The sequence below is a fragment of the Lagopus leucura genome, unplaced genomic scaffold (assembly GCF_019238085.1).
Source record: "Lagopus leucura isolate 7727_CA_CO unplaced genomic scaffold, USGS_WTPT01 Super-Scaffold_100157, whole genome shotgun sequence".
Classification (NCBI taxonomy): Eukaryota; Metazoa; Chordata; class Aves; order Galliformes; family Phasianidae; genus Lagopus; species Lagopus leucura.
In genome coordinates, this window is record NW_024962334.1 from 25,188,427 (window position 1) to 25,213,407 (window position 24,981).

General features: G+C 36.2%; 1 protein-coding gene across 2 annotated transcripts in view; it reads right to left on the reverse strand.

Moving 5' to 3' along the window:
- Window positions 1-725: 725 nt before the first annotated feature.
- PHF14 (PHD finger protein 14) overlaps window positions 726-24,981 on the reverse strand; it is a 151,531-nt gene continuing 127,275 nt past the window's right edge. The window contains exon 18 of one of the 2 annotated variants that reach the window (XM_042888710.1): window positions 726-1,577. In XM_042888710.1, coding sequence (XP_042744644.1) covers window positions 1,503-1,577 — 75 coding nt within the window. In that variant the 3' untranslated portion in view covers window positions 726-1,502. The remainder of the gene's footprint in view (window positions 1,578-24,981) is intronic. The other variant, XM_042888709.1, reaches the window with a different exon arrangement.

Genomic DNA, 24,981 nt, shown 5'->3' on the forward strand with positions numbered 1-24,981 from the left:
TCTTTTAAGCTCTACAGCATTATACAACAAATGGAACTTTTCTCTATTTCTCAACATCTGTACTGTCTTCCTCATTCAGGTGTTTGAGATCAAGTAATGTATTTTCATAAAAATATTGAAAAGCAAATATCTACCTTTTTCATCTTAACCTTCCATACAGTCTCAGGCTGCCATATAGCCTAGAGAAAACTGCTGCCATGAAATGAATAAAAATAGACCATTTTGCATGATTGAGACCATATTTGCTAATTTTGTATGATAATTTGGGTGGATAAACCCAAATTTGAAATTTTTTGAAGAGACATATAATTGAAGCTCATGAATCAGAAAAGAATTTATAAAAGATATTGCTTGAGCATAGGTATGTTCCTTTTAACTATAAAACTATGGTTTACATAGAAGCAAGAAAATTGAAATTGATACTATTTCCAATCTGATTTACCAGTAAATATACAGAAACAACAGTAATAATATGGAAGACTGGGAAAAAGACATAAACATCTGCAGTAGAAGAAGATGCAATTCTCCTAGAGCAAGATAAAATTCCCTTAAGGGACTTGAGCAAATGCAGCCTCAATTCTGAAACGGAATAATATTCTTGTTCTCTTCATTGCAACAAGTGAAAGTATCAAGCTATAAACCTACATCTGAGTTTCTTGTGCTAACGTTCCCACTTAAGTAACCTATACAGAGTTAAAAGCAGAAGTAAATAAAAAAGATTTTTTTAGGAAGAATTGTTTTTTATTATTTTAGATTTTGAGTATTCACTTAAGATCTGATGATGCAGGAAGAAGTTATTTTATGCTATTTAAATGCAAATATTGTTACAAAGGAATCAGAACTGTGTGGGATGGCCCAAACAAGACAAAAAACTGGCATTCATTAAAAGACAAAGATCATGTGAAGATGGAAAGGTTTTACATGGAGGAAAATGATGATACAATATGAAAAACTTTGAAATCATGGAAGGCATAAACATGTAAAACTAATTATATGTGAAAACACACTATAAACCACAAAATCTTTGCTTTCACCCAATCCCCAACAACACTTATTTTAACCACTGTTCAGAAGAAATTTCAGAATTTAAGAACATAACATACATCTCACTTTTCAGTATCAAAGCTCTTGCTCAGAAATACCAAAATGTGTCTGACTTATAACTATCCTTTAAGGATAACATTGCTTGGTAGAATTAAAAATAATAATAATAATAATAATGTACTGTTTGCTTACGAAGTGTTTTTAGTGATGAATAATCCATCAGCTTTCTACACCATGTTCAAAAAGCTTTTAGAATTCACTGGTCTGGTGCTCAGTTTTGATAATTCAGCTTTGAATATAATCACAAATATCACCAGGAGCTTCATAATTAATTTCCCAGTGTAGAATGAATTTAAATTTCGGTGACTTTATTGAGAATTTTGTTGTTAATTTTACAATGAGAAACTATAATCACTGTTACACAACTTGCAAATATTTAAAACAAGAACAGCAATCCCCTATTTTTTTGATTTTTTCTGTTCCAAATTCAGTTCCTGAGATGGATTTTCAGCCTCAGCTTCATTTTCATCTTCCTGTAAAAGAAAATGAAAACCCAAACATTAATCAATTTGCTGAAGTACACTTTTTATACTTATGCATATGTGTAGAGTTCTGCACATACTTTTGCCATCCTTCTCTTCACCAACAAATATAAAAATAAGCAAATAATATCATGTATTCAAGCATGTGTTTCTGCTCAATAGCTGAAATAAAAATAAAACACTCAAAATTTAAATCAGGCTAATCATCTACATTCATAGTAGAAAAATAATTTAAGAAGTAAAAGTCTCAGTAATAGCCATGACCAATCTGCAGATTGGTTACATAAAAAAAAATTACTAAACCCTACACAGACAGTCTGCAGCAGACAGTACTTCACACCTTTCCTTTGTTCCTGACCAGAGGTTTCCACTAAATTATTTTCAAATGCAAGAACTTTCATCATTGTTCTAAAAATTACTTTTGAAAAGCATCTGCCATTGAAAAATGTTTCATTTTTTTGAGACCAGATACGTTTAGTTCACCCTTTGATAAAAGACAGTAAATTTCACTTCAGCGACACTTTATGTGCTGCAGCATCGTATTTTTGTCCCATCTAGCATATTTTCTTGACAGGTCTGCCAATTTTCCAATTACTTGTACCACCATATGTTATCTGAAGATCAGTCAGGTCTAAAATAGGAAACATGAGCATGTCAGGCAGCAGCATGCTTACAATATTCTACAGCTTCAACTCCAAGAGTTGGGCTCATAATTCATGATGGGTTTAGCTGGATCACACTGAAAAAATGAAGTGTGACATCATAAAGCCCATTTCCATAGGAACTCATATTGTTTTGTGTCCAGTACAAAACTGTGACTTCCAAAATATAAATTACAGAAGTCTGAGAAAATTGTTTCATAAGGCAACTTGCAACCCATCATCACATCAAGAACAGCCACAGCCACACATTCAAAGTATGTCCAGTTTTCTTGCATGTATTTTAATTCACAATACAGTACAGAGGATTTTCCTCACTTTGGAAACTTAAAGGAAAGAAAAGAAATAGATGTTTGGGAGTGAAAAAGTATTCTGATTGCTACACCACTCTTCAATAGTCAATATTTGAGAAAGAGAAATGTTAGGGATGTTGAATGGGACCCAGAAACCAAGGGTGTCGTTTCCTGCTTTAAATCAGCAACTTAATTTTTCTATGCAAATCTGCTTGCACCCTAGTCTTCCTTTCTCTGCATCAAAGTGTTTTATAACAATAATTATAATGAAGATTCAGAGATACAAAACATATAGGAAGATCACATGAACATCACAAAATAGAATAGGACCAGAAAATCTTATTAAAAAATATTGTCTAATAATATGTTACACAATATTAGAGTAAAATTGAATAGCTCATTGTTCTGTTAAAGAAGGGTATACTCCAACTCATTTTAGTTCCAAATCTTCTTCCCTTCCAGGATAGAATAGGCACTGAGAAATATTTTTATGACTGACTACTAAAGGCTAAATGCTTTCTTCTTAACTTCCTGGATTTTTTCAATTAACTTTAAAACATATAGTGACCTCTATTCTTCTATTTTGGGTGTGAAAACATGTCTGTGCACATGTATGAAACCTAAGGTTACTGATTTGTTGAAATTACAAGTGTAGCATATATTCAAGAGAGCATGATGTATATAGTACACCCATGGAAACAACTAAGCAGCAATGTGTAGCTAAGCACAGATGCCTGCTTACACCAAATACAGAATACAGCAAATGTTGAATAAAAAAGCAGAAAAAGAACAGAAAAACAGCAAGGTTCCTTCAAGTCAGGCTTGTTAATAAAGGAACAGCAAGTCTGTATGTTTCCGAAGGTCATTACCTATAGAAGTTGCATTTCTCCTGACCTCAGTGCCAACCAATTCACCTCTCTAGCATATAACCTGCTGTTATTCCAGTATCTGTGTCCTCCTCCTTCGTACAGGCAATGTAAACCCTACATGGTAATTCTTTCCCAGTGTTAGGGGTTCCAGTCATAAAGGAAGCATGCAGAAATTTCAGGCTACAGAGAAAAGGACCTGTGCCTTGTCTTCACTACAGGAGGGCAAAGGGATATGAGGCTGAATATTGACTTCCTGGGCCTACTTATTGGGTTTTATCCATTGAAAAAGATTTTATAATAGAAACTAGCTTTGTGTAGACTTGAAATGTTTTAATTTTCTGCTCATAAGGTCATGCTTGCTATCTGGCAGATTTCCTAGTTTACAGTAGCAGCTGCGGTGTGCACTGTTTTCTGAGAAGCAGAAACGATGGTTGACTGGTTAAAGGAAGTCTAGGATTTGCTCTGCATGAATACTAAAGAAAGAAACATCTGCTTTGGGTTATTTTGAAGTATCAGTGTTCTTTCTTTTGTTCATTTTCTGCTGCTTCAACCAGGTAAAATGTATTCAAACAAGTAAAATGTAGATGAGTATAAATTGGATTTATGTGGGCAGACTTCTACATGCAAGTCATCAAGGGCCCTGTCTGCTTTCTTGTTTTTTGTTATTTTGACACTTTCTGAAAAAAGAAAGCTACAAAAGCTTTCTGCATGCTTCGCATTGGATATCTTAGCTTTTTGTAGAGGCACTTTTACCCCATCTCCATTTTCCAGGAACAGAAAGTATCACGTATTATTTTGAAATGGAAATCAGAGCTTAGAATCTCCAAAGATGGGTAATTTGTGCAAAATGAAAGATGGTTTCTCTTTCTTACAGTATGCATTAACAAAGGGAGAAAATATTTTCTTTGGTATATGAATCTTCATCCAGATCAGTTCCCTGAGCTGTACATTACCACATGAACAACGCGGACAAAAGAGACTTGTTGGGGGACATTGGAAATTATGAGCTAATAATTCTCACACCCATTCTGCTTTCTGCAGAAAAAAGTGATGGTGGTGGACTGAAAACCACCAACTCTCTCATTACTAAAAATTATCAGAAGATTTTGAGACATGATCTCCTATGACATACAAGAAAAGCAACATCACTGCCTGTAGTAAACTTGGGAAGAATTTGCACTGGCAATATAGAGTGTATACACTGACAATACTTCAAGGTGCAAAGTCTCACTGTTTCTTCAGTTTGCTGACAATGCAAAATTTCTAAGTAATTTTTATTCTTTTTGTTAATAACTTGAGGAATCCCAATGATTGCATATATAGTGCTAAATTGAAGTTACTAGTGTCATTAAAAAATGTTTGAGTTTTCAGCTAACTAACCTATGTAGCCAAATTATAAAGATATGGTGGCTGACTGAAGATTAAACATACTTAATATATTTGTTTTACTAATTACCACTTACCATTATAAAGCTTTAAATTCTGAAGGAATATGAAGAAAAACCTTTATTTTTATTGTAAATTAAAAATAATTGGTGATAGCAGTGTGTAAAGTTGCTATTACTGGTTTACGTATTACTAAATATGCAGGTGAAATATTGAACTCCAGTTTCTGTTCCACAAAATTCAGTTTACATTTTTCCTGTTAGTATATCACACCTCCATTTTACATTATTATTTACTTTGCTTCACCCTATGACTCTACTGACTAGTGCTTTCTGCCCTAAGAATCCTGAAACAGAACAGTTCTTTTGTTGTTAAAATGTTAAACCATCAAAGTGATGCTAGCAGATGTCACAAATCAAACTCCTCTCTGTATCTTTTCTGACTACAGCCAACTGTCAATTCAAACATTAAGTGGATTTTGAATACACTCACACAAAGTATACACCAACACAGATCTGGAGATTTGTAAGAGGAGTAAAAAGAAGTGAATCCCTCAAGATAGTATTATTGAGACTATCACTACTCTCACTGAAAAAGTGAATTCAAGAGCCAAAGAATATTTTCATGTTGAAATGCGTTAAGATTACTAGTCTGGAATTGTTCTTTCAGATTTACAAAAATAACAGTAACAAGGAGAAGAACTAATGGCTTTAAAAAGCACAGTTAAACTCAGCATTCTAAATGAAACACCAGTTTAGAAGCTTTCAAGTCATTGGTGCTGGACATCTCATGAGAGAAGACCTTCCATACCAACAGATTTCTAAATGGTCTTTACCAGGGTGGAAACAAGATCCTTTGGATGTCCTACAGATGATTTCAAATGCCCTGTGAGCATCTGTTGGCTCATGCTACTTAGTCTACACCTGGTAACTGAGCATTAGTGGGTCACAGAACCAGAACAAAGCCAAGAATTTTAAACAGAGAGCCCACAGTTTGCTACCTAAATAAACATTTTGAATTATGAGAGTATTGAGCATTCAGTATCTCTGCTAAAGTTAATTGGAATATTTTGAAATTTAGATGTGTTTAGGTGGCAAAAACTAGAGGGAGACGACTGACTTTTATGTTCCAATTTCTGAAAATTTTGATTTGACAGTTGAGAGAGTACAATTTTGTTGTATTAATTCATTCCCTTGGTAAGCATGTTTAAGGTCAACTACAAATGATGCTCCAACCAAAGAACAAGAAATCCCACTTGGAAAGTTATTTTTATAGTAATTATTCCTGAATATTCCCATGTAGACAAATCTTGACATAAAAACAAACAACTCCTCCCTCCTAGAAATAGGGTCTTGAGTATCCCTTTCTTTTCTTTTTCTCCCTTCCATCCAACTTTATCTGAAACATCTGAGAATTTCTTTTTATTTCATTAGTTACTTACATGAATTCTGGAAGATAACAGTGAATGAGACAGTTCTTAACTCTACAGGGAATCTGACAGTATTCTGTACACAGAACAGATCACACAACAATTCATTGTGCTGGGAAATGCACAGTTTCACAGATCTGTGCATTACATCACACCTGCAATTTCTAAAGTTCTACTATGAAAGGTATATTTAATGAAGCTGCTGTTTTTGTCGTGTGCGAAGTTTAAGCTGTGTTATAAATTTAATGAATGCAGTATGACGTAAACAAACATCTGAATAAGTTAGAAAATGACCAGTATAAAAAGTATGCTACTACATCAAGAAATGACTGAGGAGTTCTCCATGCTACCTCATAAATTAGAAATACCATCTCAAAAACACTCACAATCAAATTCAGACACTACTAGTTTTCATATTAACTTAACCCAGACGAGCTGTAACATGTCCAATATATTAAGCTTCAGTGAGGATGTGCAGTTGGTAACGAGAAACATCAAGTACTTCAAACTCTAAAAATGAAGTCTTGAAACATCTGTCAGCAAATAATGACTAGAAAAAGGGTTTGTTGTGTACTCAAGCATAATGAAAATAATTATCTCCAGAAGAACAAAGAATGTTCTTCAGTGGGAACATGGTCAGAAGACCTGTGAGACTCTCTATATTGGCAATTCCTCAAAAATGCAGTCTGTACAACCTTGTTTGGTCGCATCACAAACCTCATGCAAGTTCCAAATTGCCTCAGTGCCTGAGACACCACCAGGAAGGTCCCTGCTGCCAGCAGAAAGAAAACTAGACTCTTCTCAGGGAAGCAGTTTTGCCCACTCAGGTAGGTGGAAAGCAATCAGCCTAAATACTTGCTAACTATCACTCTAAATATTGGCTAATTCATAAATACAAGAAAAATCACTATGTACAATCAAAATGTGACAGTTCATAGATATTGCAGGTTGTATCTCATTGAGAGGATGTTTGCATACTAGCATTTTTAAACCCTCAGCCCGAACAGGAGGTATTTCATCACCTACCTCACAGATTCTAGCAAACAAAACATTAACTGGAAATAGGTAAAAATTCTTAACTCTTGAAAATATGTCAGGAAAAAGGGACTTCAGAAACTAGGACAGCTGTTCTTTGTGTAAGTTAAGCTCTTGCTTTCCAATGCAATAGGCTGAACTTGGAGGAAAAAAGAGTTTGCGGGACTATAAACTGAGTCTTAAGTCAGCCTCTGTGTTAAATCAGAAAAAAGTGAGCAACCAACACTAAATCAGAAGTTATTTTTCTTCCAAAGCCCTGTGCACTGTGCTTCAAACATATTGCTGACAAGCCTTACAAAGAAGAGTGGTGCAAAAATACGGAGTACAACTGAAGCAGTTCTTTACAAAAGGATATTAAGAGCAAATATAAATTTCTCATGGTGGATGACAGTTTTCTGTCACTGCAGCCCTGCAGTGATAAGGCAGCTGTTTGTTTCCCAGGAAAAGGAGACCCTTGCTGCATGGATCATTTTCATACTGACAGCCTCGACAAGTTTGACATTTGCTTCGTGAAGTATTCTGAAGCAGCCATCAAGAAAACGCACCCTGTGGGAACACTGGCAAGTTGACAGTCGTACCTTTTAATGTGCCATCTCCATTAATTGTTACTGCTAAACCCCACCAAGTTCCTATAACGAAATCTCTGCTGATCTGCTAACATTAAAAAACCGAGGCTACCAACGAGCTAAGCATTATAATGTAAGTAAACATGACATCAATAAACTGGAAGCAATTCCCCATCCCGTTTTGTTGTAAATACAGCGACTGGAACTGCGCGGGGAGGGGGAGGGGGGGAGCGGGGAGGGGAGTTGGGGCGGGGTGGTCCTTTCACGAAGCAGTGCAGGGCTCTGCACTCTAGGTGGCAATGCAAGACCAAGAGAACCACTCTGACACTCCAACATTCAGCTTCCCTTCAGAAGATGCAAGCAGCTGCATGCTTATCACAGCCTCTTCCCTTTAACTTGTACTGGTACAAGAACTTGAAGGCTTTTGGAAATGGTTGTCACTGTTTTGTATTTTCTATTTCCTTGTTTCTAATTCTGATTATACAGAAAAATGTACCACTGCAAGAGTCCTTACAACAGAATTGCATTTAACGTTTAGCACAGAAGTGGAATTTTATGCCAAATTTCCAGTCCTCCATCTGTTTCCCTCCCTTTTAGGAGGCAACCATTCCACTGAGTGGCCCTTTTGGCCGCCTGCCACTCCAGTTGGGATGCTCTTCAGGGCAGGTGGTGCTTGAAACCAAACCATTGTTTGACAAGTTCAGCTGGCTCTCCTTGAAGAAAGTACAGGAAAATGTCTCCTTTTTAAACAAATTGAGTCTTTAAAGATTTCCGTTTATGTGCTTTACAGTGTATCCACAAAAGCTAAATATTACAAGCCTGAAATATCAACAATGAAATAGCTGGAAAGCTACTTCAAGGAGATTGACTGTACTGTGTCTGTACCTGAAAGGACAGGTTTCCTTAATCTCCGCTCCTGTCTCAGGATGCATGCTCGTCTCTTATTTCTGTCTGACCTCATTGTGATTAAGATCCTTTCTAAGGCAGATTTGCTGCTCAATTATACCACTTACATCTGTGCATAAATAAACATACATACGGTAATCACAATAACATTTTCATAATGTAATCATTATTTTCATGAATTATGAATTTAAAAGTTCCACTGTATATATACACTCTCAATATGACTACAGAAAATTCCATGCCTGTTATAATCAAATCAGGATTATTTTCAATATTTACCATACAGTGTATATTTACCAAATTATAGGAAGCAAAACTTTTTGATGCTGAGAAATAAAATAGCATTTTTTTAGAACAACAACATGAGAACAAAAGGTTCTCAGCAATGAGAAATGAGCAGTTCTTTTATACATTTTTATTTCTAAGTGTAGTGCAATAATAAGCAAAGAAATAAATGTAGCTGGTTTTTTTGTTTGGTTTGTTTTGGTTTTGTGGTTTTTTTTTTGTTTTGTTTTGTTTGGTTTTTTTTTTTTGTTTGTTTTTTTTGTTTTTGTTTTTGCTGTTCAATTGTTATGCTCTACATGTGAATTACTGACGGATATTTGAAGATTTTTTCCCATGCTTTGACTATTTTTTCACAAATAAGTTTGGGTGCACACAGCCTTTGATAAAGGGTTCTGAACATTATTTGTTTCCAAAGTGATATAAAGCATATAACAGAAAACTAGGCACACATGACTTCCACAAAAATGCTTCTGCAAACTACAGCCTAGAGTCAAATATACCACACTAAACATCCATGATGTACGTGGTTTGAAGAGAAATGTTGTGCGAAAGGAATACATTTATCTCAATAACAAAGAAAATCTCGACCTTAATGAAAATGTTTTAGGAAAGATGAGTGCACTGCATGCTTCTGATCAAAATTAATTAGAGTTTTAATGTTTTACATTTTCACCATAATTCTTTAAATGGTGCATTTATTTCATAGTAATAAACACTCGGTTCATTAAGTAAAGTTCAAAATCTGTGTTACTCGCTACATTTAACAACCTTTGGCCCCCTTTTTCAGTCTTTCTTGATTCAGATTTCCAAAGCATTGAATAAGTAATTGAGGAACACAAATTTCATGACTCTGCAAATTTAGGATTCTTATTTCATCTATGACAAAAGGCAATTAATCTACATTCTATTCTGAATTCTAACTTTAGCGAGCATGACAGATACTGAAATGAACTTACAGGAAATGCTTAATTAAATTACTGTAAAAAGCACAACAAAAGTTTTTTTTCCTAATGACTAAAGGAAATTCATTTTTAAAAGTGTGCTGCAGTATTATAAATTGGGAATTCATGAAAACATTTCTATAATGTGATAACTAACAATTCAGAAACCTTTCTCTTTTTTATTTTATATTTCATCAGAGCGCTTCACCTGAACACACTCATGGTATTTTGTTCAGGCTCAAGGCACAAAAGATGGATCTTTCAGTGGAGTTAATACGATAATACAGTCAATTGGACAACAGAGCAAATACCTGTATCTTAGTCATCCATTTTACAAAAAGCACTTTAAAAAAATGTTGTGAAAATGTCTTTGTATTTGTTATGACTACTTTTAACGACATTAGATTACCAATAATAAATTATAGAAATGGAAAAAGCTTTGTAATTAGACAGCAGGATTAGCTATGGCAACAAATAATACCTACGCTACTGACAAAGAAATCAGACCTGGAAGAGAATTTTTAGTTTTTAGTTTTTAAACACAATTCCTTTTCATAGGTCCCCCAAAAACAAAGGGACATTCAAACCTCTAATTACATGAACACATCATGCCAGTTATGTTAATTACTTACAGTTTTATCACAGAATCATACAATGGCCAGGGTGGGAAAAGACCTCAAGGATCATGAATCTCCAATCCCCCTGCCACATGCAGGGCCACCAACCTCCCCATTTAATACTAGACCAGGCTGCCAAGGGCCCCATCCAATCTGGCCTTGAACACCTCCAGAGATGGGGCATCTACAATCCTTCTGGTCTTCGTAGAGGAGGTGCTCCAGTCCCCTGATCATCTTCGTGGCCCAACTCTGGACCCTCTCCAACAGCTTCCTGTCTTTTTTGTACTGGGGGCTCCACGCTTGGACACAGTACTCCAGATGGGACTCACAAGAGCAGAGTAGAGGGGGACAATCACCTCCCTGTCCCTGCTGGCCACCCCTCTTTTGATGGAGCCCAGGATACCATTTGCCTTCCGAGACACAAGGGCACACATGTTGGCTTAACATGCTGGCTCATGTTAAGCTTCTCATCTATCAAGACCCCTAGGTCCTTCTTCGCAGGGCTCTCAAGGACCACTCCTTCCAGTCTGTATGAATGCCTGGGATTCCTCTGGCCCAAGTACAAAACTCTGCACTTTGCCATGTTGAACCTCATCAAGTTCACCCAGGCCCACCTTTCCAGCTTGTCGAGGTCTCTCTGAATGGCATCCCCTCCTTCTACCATGTCAACCGCACCACTCAGCTTGGTGTCATCAGCAAACTTGCTAAAGGTGCACTCGATTCCGTCATCGATGTTGATTGATAAAGATGTTAAAGAGCACCGGTCCCAAGACAGACCCCTGGGGGACACCACTTGTTACCGGCTTCCACCTGGACACAGAGCCATTGATGGCCACCCTCTGTCTTCACCCTTTCAACCAGTTTCTTATCCATTGAGTGGTCCACCAACCAAATCCACATCCCTCCAATTTGGAGACAAGGATGTGGTGGGGGACCATGTCAAAGGCCTTGCTCAAGTCCAGGTAAATGACATCGGTTGCCTTTCCCTTGTCCACCAATGCTGTCACTCCATCACAAAGGCCACCAGATTGGTCAAGCATGACCTTCCTCTCGTGAAGCCATGCTGGCTGTCTCAGATCAGACGCCCTATCCTCATTTGTTCAAGCATGTCATCCAGGAGGATCTGTTCCACGATCTTCCCAGGCACAGAGGTGAGACTCACTGGCCTGTAGTTCCTGGGGTCCTCCTTGCTCCCTTTCTTGTAAATGGGAGTGACGTGACCCTTCCTTCAGTCATCCGGGACCTCACCTGACAGCCACAACTTTTCAAATATGATGGAGAGCGGCTCAGCAACCACCTCAGTCAGCTCCTTCAGAAGACTGGAATGCGTGCCATACAGCCCCATAGACTTGTACACATTCAGTCTCATGAGGTGGTCTGGACCTGCTCTGTCCTCACAGCGGGGGGAAATTTACCACCCTGGTCCCCACCTAGAGGTTTAGGGATGCACGGCTCAGGGACGTGAGAAATACTGGAATCCTGGCCGCCAGTGAAGACCGAGGCAAAGAACTCATTCAGTACCTTAGCCTTCTCTTCATCCACTGAAGCCGGTTCTCCTTTTGCATTTACCGAAGGAGGTACACTCACTTTGGCCTGTCTCTTCTGGCTAATGTACCTGTAGAAAATCTTCCTATTGTTTTTCATGTCCCTCGCCAAGTTCAGTTCTGCCTGTACCTTGGCTTTCCTGATTCAACATCTGCAAGTCTGGACGGCATCCCTGTATTCTTCCCAGGTGACACACCCTTGTTTCCAGAGCTTGTATGCACCTTTCTTTGCCCTCAGCATGCCCAGCAGGTCCTTACCAAGCCATGCCAGCTTTCTACCTCCTCTGCCTGCTTTCTTATTCAGAGGGACAGAGTTCTTGTGCTCTCAGGAAGGCATCCTTGAAGAGCAAACACTTTAATAGATTACCAGTATTACATTATTATTTATTTATTTATTTATTGTGTATTGTTCACACAACAGTCTTTAGATTTATAGTCAAATAACTCGACAGAAAAAATTCTGCATGACAAAAGCAGAAATTCTGCTTCTTTTTACTGTTGTTATGGCCCCTACACATACGGTACTCAGTAAAAAGGAATTGCACGTTCTACCACAATATCAATAAAAGGATTAAATTCAGAATTTAACAATTATAATAAGATAATTTTTTCAATGATTTCAACATCCAATAAATATAATCCCCCAAAGAGCACTCTAGTCCAGGATCAGATGTACAGAGATGTACATTCATTCTTTTAATTACAGAGTAAGACTCAAACATTTATGCTATGGACCTTACATCAAATAGGACAAGATCTATGGTTCAGAAATTGGGATTCAGTTCGCTTGACAGCAAAGACAGATTTGTAAATTTGTTGTTATATTTTGACTTTATTTCTGTATTTAAGGTAGCACTTACTGTTCTGATCCTGTATGTATATATATTATGCATATATATTCCTGTTTCATACAGAGGAGCATTGTTTATTACCAATACACCATTGAGAGGTGTATTGGTAATAAACATATAGCAAAAGTTGAATCAAAACTGTAACATAATAAACTGATGTTTCAATAGTTTCAAGCTGGTCAGGTTCTAAATGAAAAATTAATTTATTATGTTTAACAGTAGAATGAATTCTCTTCAAACTCCACTTTGCATTTCCAGGTGGGGTTTGGCACTGGTTCTGGTGCAATGGAACTGACTTTCCCCACAGCAGACCATACAGTGCTCTGCTTTGCATGTGTAGCTAGAGCAGTACTAATATTATGGCTGCTGCTGAGCAGTGCTGGCACCAAGGCTGGTTCTTCAATCCGAGCCATTAGGCATCAGGAGTCAGCCTGGGGGTGGGCAAGAGCTGGAGAGGTCACATAGTGACAGCAGCTGATCCAAGCTGACCAGAGGGATATTCCTTGTTATATGGAGTCATGCTCTGAAATAAAAGCTGGGATAGGGAAAAAGGGATGTGAAGAAGAAGAGGGGGAGCTCTCATTATGAAAGCATTGGTCTTCCCCAGCAATTGAGGTCCTGTTTCTCAAGAAGTAGCTAAACATTGTTTGCTGATGGGAAGTAGAGAATAATTGTTTTCTTCTTTTGCTTCTATGATAACTTTGTTGTCATTGTTGTTTTCTTTTCCCTAAATTCAACTGTTCTTATCTTGATTCTGAGTTCTCCTTATTTCATCACATTTTCTCCCCATTCTTCCAAGGAGGAGGAGTGGGAGAGCAGTGTGGTAAGGCTGAGTTGTCCATCGGTTGTTAAACCACCAATGGTTCTAAAGCCAAATGATATTTAATTCAGTGGATACACTGAGGGATTTTTTGGTGATTTGTCATGATAATAATGATGTTTCACTGCACTTTTCTGAAGCTATAATCTGATGAAACTCTTCCTACTGGAAGTAATGCAATGTCCAAGCATTTAAAGTAATACCATAATCAAAATGAACCTTGAAAAATCTGCTCTGAAAAATCTGCCTCCAAACATCCTCTGAAATCCTTCCAAAACCTTTCCTCTAATGATATTTATATATTTTGAAGGCAAAAAATAGGAAAAAAAAAAAAAAAACCAAAACCAAAACAAAACAAAAAACCAACAACAAAAAACAAACAAACAAACAAACAACAACAAAAAAAAAACAAATAAAGCCTAGTTGCTTTTCAGGAGTTTAGAATCAAATTAACTGACAGATCTTATTACTGTTGTCTGGGCAATCACTGTAAGAAGGATCCCTTACTGGTTAATGGTACATTTTCTTCTGATAGATCTAGTATTGTTTTGTTCACTACATCAGAGCCCTCTTGACAACAGTTTGTTTCCCCATCTCTTCCTGCCCTCCACCACACCAGAAGTAACTCTGTTAGAAGACTAGGAGAAAAAATATTTTGTTGTAATATAATTACTGAAAAGCTATATTCTAAAAGATTCCCAAAACTAGGATAGTTTGGCTATAAGTAATTAGTGTTTTGTGTATTTATGGTGAAAGTGCTCACTACAGAGCTAACATGCTCACATTACAAATCATTATTTATCTATATTTCCTTAATAAATTGAAGCCACAATATAATTTGTTGAAACTGCTGAAGCATACTAAACTTCACTCCTCAGAAGACTATTCATTCAGGAAATGGTATTTTCTTTTTTTTCTTTTTTTTTTTTTTTTCCCCCATTCTGCTATTATGTTGTATCATGGTGCTTCCAAGACGTAATATTCTTCTCAACATTAAGAGCCCCAACATGCAAACACATACACATGCATCATTACATTCAAGTCATCTGATCATTGAACTGAACAATACTATTTATTGGAGTTATGTATGAAATATACTGTAGAACAAGGCCTCTATGAATGGAATACTGAATTTAAATAGACAAAGCAAGCATTTAAATTATGAGTATTTAAGAAGAAGAAGAGGCTATTTTAAGATGACTGTTTTATCCTGAAGTCCTAGTGCTTTCAGTCCGCTGTCTCTGAAAGGTGTTCACCCAATGCTCAGCAGTTACTGTTCTGTTCATTGTGCAATAGCTACTCTCATAATAATGCTGTACCTAAAGGTATTACCTATAGGATGTATGTAGAAAATACTTACATATTTGTTCATTTTACTTGCAAGTACAGAATAGGTAGTAGAAAATAAAAAAAAAAAAAAACAGGCTCATGCTCTCCTGTAGCAAATATTACCTAGCAATTGATACAATTTCTTTTGCATGCTTTGTCTTAACTCGACGTACCCTAGGTAATGTGAAATCTTGAAACTCCAAAAGCTAGTAGCACCATTTAAACCAGCATTTAAATTTAGAAACAGATATGTAACTGTACTACCTACTTCAAATATCAATGCAATTTAAAAATGATAAGGATGTGAAGAAAATACAGTAAGTGCTGTCTATTTTGTCAATTTTGATAGACAACAAATCAAGGATCTTGTTCTTCCTCTATTAATTGATATTTCCCTTTGTCAGAACTTTCACTAATGTCAGTTGTATTCACTGGAACTGAAGTATCTTTAATTCATTTAATTTCAATGAAATCTTTCAAGAGAGAGGTTCTCTAAAAGGAAAACCTGAGAAGTGTTGTTACCTGTTGCTTTCCTTGTGCTTTCAAAACCCTTAAACTGATCATAGAGTCAGAGAATGGCTACAGTTGAAAGGTACCCTACCTCTTTCCAATATTTTGCAGTTTATTTTGATGAAGTGTAATATGTTGGCATAGTTTTAACATCAATTAATAATCTAAGTCATGCCACATATTGTACAAACACATCTGGACAGTCTGATCTTGTAGAGTCTAAAATCACTTACGAAAGAAAGAAGGATAAGAAATAAAACATCACAGAAGCTAAGTGAACCAGGATAATGGGCATGTATCTCACATTATTATTATTATTTTTTTGCTGAGTATGGGTGACACATTTTGAGTGATAGAGACATCACCAAAATGTGAGCTACTACATAATTTTAAATTTCCTTATAAAATAACTAACTGTACATAACAGACATACAAAATCTGTTAGTTCTTGCAGGTGTCTTAGGAAAATAGCACTGGGACTTGAGGAGTAAGTCAGTGGAGCTGCTCTTTTGTGCAGAGAACCAAGTTCAGATCAAGGTACGAAATCCCTATGTGAAGCTGAGAAAACTGTAGGGTTAGCTGGAAGATGTCACTGGAAGGGGAGGAGGAAATGAGAGAGAGCTACATAATAAGATTTATAATCTATGGGCGTGTCACTAACAGAAACTGAGATAAAGTATGCGTCTACAGTAAAGCAAGGTCTGAGATTCAGATGAGGATATCTTCAGCTACAAGCTAAACTCTGATATTTGTCATCCTACTCTATCATCTCTTTGGCCTAGGAGGGAGGAGGAGGCATGGAAACTGAACTCGCTGCTACATTAAAGAACCTACTAGTAAAATGTGAATAATAATGCTTCCCATGTCAGAATGGAGTCTTACGCATGAAAAGATTTATATAAGTGCTAAGTGCTGTCATTGTCATTACATTTGGAAAGTACAGAAGGCTTTAAAAGCATTAACTTTTCTACTGCAGAACATCATACGTTCTTTTTGAAACCAGGACAGAAAATGTAAAACGAGTATACTTATTGCAAGAAATTGTCTGGTTCTAAATTCTGATGCTTATTTTTTATCTCCAAGAAAGTAAACAACCACTAATAGCATGAATTTTATGATACAAAACTCAGTAGAGTATGCAGCATGCTATAAAGTATATGAAAAGCTACTCTACTTCTCATAAACTTGTTTTTGACCAGAGAATTATTTAATTGGAAATATGTTTTGAGAGCACTCAGAAGGCAATGCAAAAAAAAAAAAAAAAAAAAAAAAAAAAAAAAAAAATGTGCCTGGTATATAATGATGAAAAGAGAATAGAGCGAATTCTTAAAGCATACTGAAGTAACTCTATTGGGTACTAGTTAATCAGGCAATGGATCAAATGAATTTGATAATGTCTATTCTTCTTTTCCAGGAGGACAAGTACCTGCTTTACAAGGAAAACTAATATTCTAACAGCATTTAAGCAGTAGTCAGCACCTCCCCTGTGAATGATACAGTGGTCAACCTGAATTATATCAATTTTGGTTGTTCTGCATCAAGTGATAGCAATTTTTAAGGTTGTGATCCAAGATTACATATTTGTGTGCACAAACTTTTGGATATCAAGTTTCTGATTTGGGAATTTTAAAACGTACCATTTTTGTCCTATCTTCTGCTTGCATTTCAAACTTTGCTATATTCAGAATGGACAGCAGAAGTTTTACATATAACAGTCCCTCCACTCAAGAGGAGATATAATTCACTGCTCTATCAACACATCATTTTCACTAATAGTGAGAACTGCTCACTGTTACATACAGTACCAATATAACCATTTTTTTTCCTGTTTTTTTTTTTTTTTTTTTTTTTCCACTGAGAAAAATAGAATGAAGAAATTTCTTTCATATATTTAAAGCTTTACAGGAAGAGAGTAATTGGCACTTCCTGAGAGGTTAAAATTCTTGCTCTGAACAGAGCTGTCACTAATACAGTATTTACATTTACAAACTGATTTCTGCATGGATGGGATTGTTCCAGGCTGAAACAACATTTTTAATACCGTAAACAAACAAGAGATGAATGCACAAAATGAACTGTTTAACAGGGCTTTACGTACCCCATGTGCATTGTATTTGAAAATGAAGTCCTTAAACTCAGAGGCGGAGGGATTCTCTGTGGATTAGAAGAGAGCCCTGCAGTCCTTTCAGTAGCATCTTTTTATACAAAATTTGGCACTAACACTGTTTGCTTCAGCAAATGACTTCACGCTTTGTCCTTTTAATCCAATTTCAACCTTAATATAGACTAAAATATAGTGAAAATACTGAAAGAGGAAGTGTGTTGTGTTGGAAGGCAGTAATCCAATCCCACAGTCAGCTCCTCATTAACAGAAGTCTAACCTACACATACTCCACACAAACTGGCTTTCAAAACTAGCTATGAGTGCATACAATTACCACACAGATATGACTCAAAAGGGCAAGAAAGAGGTTAAGTCTGACAAAAAGAAAAGGAAGAGACAGCTGAAAGTCACAATAATTGATTGTAATCCTTATCCCAACTGCTTGGCTCAGATTTGTATATTGTAGCAGCCTTTAAGAGTATAAACTACCCTATTCAGCAATAGCTTCCTTATTAGCAGGTATCATCTCCTAATTTTTTGTAGATCAAACCATTTATACACATCTTAAATAGCCCACCACAGCAGCTAGGAGCCCATTTAAGGAAAGCCTTATACATACTTTAGAGTTGCATAAAACAGTGATTTCCCAATAAATTAATATTGCTGTTTTCGCTTTGTCTTTCTTAGACTACTTTACCACAGATAAGAATTTGATGACATCCTGAAAACAATAGATAACTGTGGATTCCAGGGGCTTGCCAACTGTGCCTGCTGGCAAAGAAGGGCCAGAAAAACCACTATCACAGTGTCTCCCTTGCAGAAGTTCTGCAGATCCAGTGATGACTCAAAAAGCATCAGAACATCATCAGTAAGATTCACCAGAGGCTATTTAATTAAAAATAAAAACCCAACTATCTTCAAGCAACATAAGTACGATGAAAGTACAGCATTTAGATTCTACCATCACAACATTGAATGCCCCATACCTTTTAATCCTAGCCAAACTTTTATCTCTTCATACAGATCCATGTCTAAGTCATGCTTTGGGTAGAATCAGGATACAGACCCGAACCAAAAGAAGATTTCAATAAACTAATGGATTATAGTCTTGCAAACCAGAATCTTCAGTAAGCACAAAGTAAGTGAACTGACTGCCAGAGCTCACTGGCAGCTCATTGCAACAACCATCAGCACTAAACTGTGTCTCTCCTACTTGCCTTCACAGTGAGAAAACACAACAAATAAAAGCCAAAGGCGGATAAATTAATTCTATCGTAGGGGATGCATGCTAAATTCTCAACTGTATGTCACTGGGAAAAAGGAACCATGGAGTATTTTGTACCTACCATTTGTGAAGTATTTTTGTAATGCAGTTTATTTTGCATAGCTGACATAATTGTCAGTTTTACACACCACAGAAATCTGAATTGCTTCTTGATAAGTTCCACAATTTCTCACAAGATATAAGGATTTTGCTTATATATGTAGGTCACTCCAAAAGTAATTCCTGCTGTTTACTTCCATGGAAATTACAACAAATACAAAGAGCACAGTAACACTATTTGATAGAGCAAAATCTCAGCTACAAAACATTATTTTTCAATATAGGTGCCACCTGTAGCTATGCATTTTCACTAGTAATGAACGACCTGCATGCTCTGCTTGTATAAATCTGCACCAGCAGAGGTGACCCACTGGTGCTGCACCCACTGCTGAAACACACCACCCACCACCTCACTGTGATCACAGCTACTGTTTGGTTTCCATAAACATTCAGCAAGCATTGATCAATGTCTGCGGGTGCCATTTTTTCCCACATGGAGGAATCCAGTGACACAACTTTGCTTCACATGCACTCCAATATCAGACACCATTCTCTCAGAATGCCCCTCTTCTGCCATCTCTCACATGGCAACAAAATGTAATGGAATATTGCTGGGAAGATTCAACCTTTACTGTCATAGCAGCAGCAGCTGACACTGATATGGGCCAACATAACAAAATAACAGGCATTACTTCAGAGCTGCCCTTGTAGAACATTTCAAAGTTAAGCTGTGAGAAGATGAAGAAGACCTGCACTGGTTTTCAGCAATAAACTAGTAGGGCTCACTTAATGGAAAGGACTCACGTTATTAGTCTATCTGAAAATACAGGCTATACTTGTGATTGTCTTTTTCTTGCTGTTTCTCTGAGTGATTGAGGTGAGAGCTAACAATTTTATTTTGTCTGGATGGTTTCATTAAATGCAACACAGCCTGGTTGTTTAGAACTGATAGCTTCAGACAAAAGTAGGTGCCCAAAACATGTCTGAAGGTTGCACTCTCTCCCAGAAGCTACTTTCTTTTGCTGCCTTGGCAACACATGCAGACATTCACTCTCTGGCAAACTTTTCACCATCTCCAGGCTGGTTTCCTTCCAGCTTTCACAGTCTACTTCTCATCTCTTTAACTGGGAAGATTTCTGAAGATCCCTGAAAATTTTGCTGTCCATTCCTCCGTTCCTTTAAGACACAGTTCTCTCTTTGTTTCTGCTCCATTTCCTTTTTTAAAAGAACATCTCATTTACAAGGACAAGGTAGAATTAACAGCTTACCATTTATAGATACAGTCAAAGTGGGTGACTGAGGAGATGTTCCTAGAAGGAAATATCTGACAGCTAGTTTGCTTTCTTACAAAAAAATTTAAAAAAAAAAAAAAAAAAAAAATTTTTTTTTTTTTTTTTTCTTTTTTTATCTGATATTAAAAGGCTTGGAAAGCAAAACAGCATTGAAATCAAGGGGAAAAAGAAAGACGTCTCCAGTCACCTGCTCTAAAAGAGAGACTATTGTGATGTATTCTAACCAGAAAAAGCAATACCTTTGGTGTCCACTTTTACAGTTGACATGCATTGAATATTTCATTTATATTATTTTTAGCTCATTCATCCACTGTTAAGGCCTTCTAAGCCAGGAGTCCTGTTTTCTGAATACACAAAATGGTATTTATCATCAGGTTTATTCTGTTCAGCAAGACAGTTTATACAGCTGACCATGAATGACTCTGAATCTTAAAATTAAACATTTCAAATGCAGGGATACAACACAGAAATAATTCTCCAACTTTGCATTCAGTCTTTTTTAGACCTCTCCATCCAGTAGCCTATAACAGCATTTGTCAGAAGTCAGTTCTTATTCTCTCCTTTGGTAGAGAATTTATCCATGTCTAAATCACAGCATCTAATTACTGCCCATCCCAGTTTTTTATCTTTATTTGTAGTTTGTATTTAAACTTCCTGTCTTTTCAAGCTGAAGGGATTGCCAAAAATGTTAGTGCAGTTGGGATGGATTGGAGGAGAGAACTCAAGTCTCGTTGCAGTGGACTAATCGCTGATAATGTTATGTCTGCTGTTGGACACCAGTTTCATAATCCAAACTTTTAAATATTTTAGAACACCCATCACATTAATATTTCATCAGTCTGAAAAAAGATTCAGATACTAATAGTGACAACAGAAACCTCTGTCTCAGCTGTTACTGAGAAATACAGCAGGTTGTGATCACATTTGTAGCAGCTGAGATAATTTTGTAACTAATTTCTATAGATTAACTCACTCTGCTTTCAGCACACCAACATATTTGCAGTAATAAAAAAATGTTAAATACATTACTTAATTTCCTTTCCTTAAGGCATATTATTTTATAGCCCATGGCAGGAAAGAATAAGAGGCAGCCGACAACAAAATGTTATGCCTGTCCAAACATTTGAAATGCCGTATCTCTTCAATAGCTTGGCTTGCACATTATTCTGCTTCTTACACTGATGTTTACGAACCACTTATCTATCAAGGCCTTCAAAATCAAAAAGTAGATATTCTGCAGCCACCAACATTTTTCATGCCCTTAGAAAGGCACACTCAGACATATACAGTCTAGCAAAAATTAACACTTCAGAAAACCCATTGCTCCATTGGGCTTCAAATAACACTTTCAAACATGAGATTGGCTGACTGACTTGCTGAAATGTATAAGCCACGTGCTTAAAGCTTTTTGGAACACATGAAAAAAAGTAACATGATTGCATTTCTGATCAATGATGGGCTTTCTGTTCCTCACAGAGCATTCTGAAGATGTGAATGCTCATGAAGAAATTCAGGAGTCAACACCAGTCATTCAGAGTCTACAAGACTACATGATCCTGTAGTATTCTTGCTTTAGAAGTGTCATGGCACACCTGAAAATTATGAAGGGAGCAGCATTTATGTGTGCCTGCTCTGTCTGCCCTGAAAGCATCATAGTTATTCCACAAGCGTCAGATATGCCCCACACTTCAGAAAGGGATGAAGATAGCCAAGCATTTCTAAGTATTTCAAATTCAAAGAAAAACAACCAACTTGTAATGAAATCCATTCATCTAGTGTACCCATATTCTTGGAACAAAGGACACTGAGGCTTTTCCAGAGCAAGAAAAGCCTCTGGAATATGCAGCTATACACATCGGTAAGCTAAAGCTCTGAAAAGATGCACTGTGGATACTAAGACACTAAATGCACATAACAGTCTAAACTGTTGACATGTAAGAGCCTGACTCCCAACAGAGTTCATAGTTCAAAGTAGACATATCCTCTCTCTGTTTCTGGTTTATTATTCAAAGAAAAAAACTCTTTGAGAAAAACGCTATGAATTCTAAGCTTTAGTTTGCACTTAATTCTGTGCAAGTGACCAAAAGTATGCCTATATAGATACAGACAGATTGATTTTTTTTTTTCAGAATTGCTTTTTGTCCACCTAGTTAAGGTTTGTTTTCAACATTAGATGTCTTCCTTTGTACTAGGAAAAGGAAACTGAGAGAAAAGATTTTACTTTAAAAAAAAGTTTACAATCACACTTAGAATAGCTGTAAAATGGATCAATTCAATTGACTACTTGACTTTATTACTATTAATTTACTAACATTCTTCATAAGATAAGAGGATGCAGTGTCCAGACTGCATGGTGTCGAGACAATGTCTCTATTGTTATAGTGTTTATAAATGAAATGTGTAGAATGTATAAATACAGATGCTATTGATGCCATTGCTTTTCTCTTTTAAGCAGTTGAATGAATCAGTTAAAGAAGGTTCTCAACACAGCTGATGGCAGTTGCTTGGGTTGAAGTACTGTGTTATCTAGGGGGACACTGTCAAGAATTCTGTATACATGAAATAAAAAAGCCTAAAAACCTGAACAAAATGCGAAGAGTGCTAACCAATTCATTTACCTGTTTGACACAGAAAAGCTGCCAATTTCAGCTTCCATGACTCGGATTCCTCATACTTGTGTTTGAGCTCTCCAAGTCACAGATTTGCTTACACAAATGTACTCCATGGACAGTAGAGGGAATGTCCATCACCCTTATAATGCACATTGATTTCAGGATGGGATGGTGCAACATTAAAGCAAGAACAGGTGGCACAGCAATTGAGTCAGCCATAACACTTCGTTTCTGCAAAGCGACCAGTTTAAAGTAAATTCCACTCAGACTGTTATTAATCATAAATTCATTGCTCGTAGAAACGGAAAATATTTACAGGTATTAAAACTGAAATTAAAACTAACTTTCAAGCTACTGATCATGCACTATTAAACAAGCCCTATTGCTTTATCACAGTAATTAATTTTTGTTTCACATTAATGACATTCTTATCATTCCTATGATGCAAATAGAATTTAACAGCACCAAATACTATAAGATCACTTAGCTTATTCAAGTCACTAGAAAGCACAAATACATATCCTTACATTATTGATCTTCCTAACATACTAATTAATTCCAACATGAAGGAGTGCTTCACGTGTCTTAGTTATGACAAAGAAAGATTCATCCTCAAATTGTCTTCTAACATCTGATTTTGTAAATAAAACAGTTATCAAATTTCTAGGCAGCATTCCAAACCTAAATTCTGAGTATATCCCATAAAATCACATTTTTTATATATGCTCCCTATATTAAATATGTACCTTACTCCACAGAGAATGTGCACCTTCAGATCAGTACTAAATAAGCATCAAAATTTCTTAGTGTTCTGTTAAAGTATTTGCAGAATTAGTATGAAGTTTACTGCAAGCTTGTTTTAACTTTCACTTGACCTTCACTTTTTCTTCAAAAAGATTTTTGTATTCATACATCCATTCTTGTTGAAGATGGGGTTAAACTTGTCACAAACATTTTAATAAAATACCAAAGACCTCCTTTAATTTATGGCAGATATATTTTCAAGAAGGAAAATGCTGATATTATCTTGGTTATAAGCTTGCTGCTGAAATGATTTAGATATTCTTTTCCTTTCACACAGTATCAGTATAAAGCCTTTCTTTGCAAGCAATGAATTATAGTTGACACTTCAAACCTATTCTATCAGTATCTCCTAGTTCAGAAAAATGAGAAAACATAAATATTTATTCCATATATATAGAAGAGACAAAGAACTCCGATAAAAATGATCCATTATGGAATGATGAATAATTGTTACATGTGTCACACTTAGAACAGAAAAGGGCAAAAAAATTTGCCACTTTTTAATATGAGGATTCCAGGTTATTGTATAAACAAAAATACAGTCCTTTTATCACACTAAGCTGATAAGTGTTCAAGTCCAGTGATTTCTGATGACATTCACTTCATGACTACATAGATGATGAGGCTGTTTGATGCAGACCCTTGGTCCGATTTGATAGAGTCTATTAATGACATGCTTTAACAGTGTAAAAATATTTATGGAAACAGCTTATCATTTCCCCAGCTTCTAAGTACAACATTTCCCCAGTTTAAGTTCAGCAATCAGTAAGGATAGGAATTCATTTGTTCAATTAAGTGATCTGTTCACCCTCTTTCGTCTTGTTCCCATTACTTATGTATATCCATTTTTTTTTTTTTCCTGTTGGATGGGGATGGTAGGGAAAAAAAAGTAAAATTTCCTAATATTTGAAACAATATTATCAAATATTATCAGTCTTTCACTTTAAAAAGGAGAAAAAAACCAACCATAAAAACAACCAAAACAACTATGTGTAAATCAAAAAGCAGCAACGGGTTCTTTTGTTATAGTTCTATCCAAAAAGTCTGTTTTTTTTTTTTGGTTTTTTTTTTTTTTGTTTGTTTTTGTTTTGTTTTGTTTTGTTTTTGCTAGAAATGGAAGTTCTCTGATGTAAAAAAAAGAAAAACAAACAAACAAACAAAAAAAAGCTTTTCTTTTTGATTGATTATTTTTAACCACATACCCTTGAATGCAAAATCT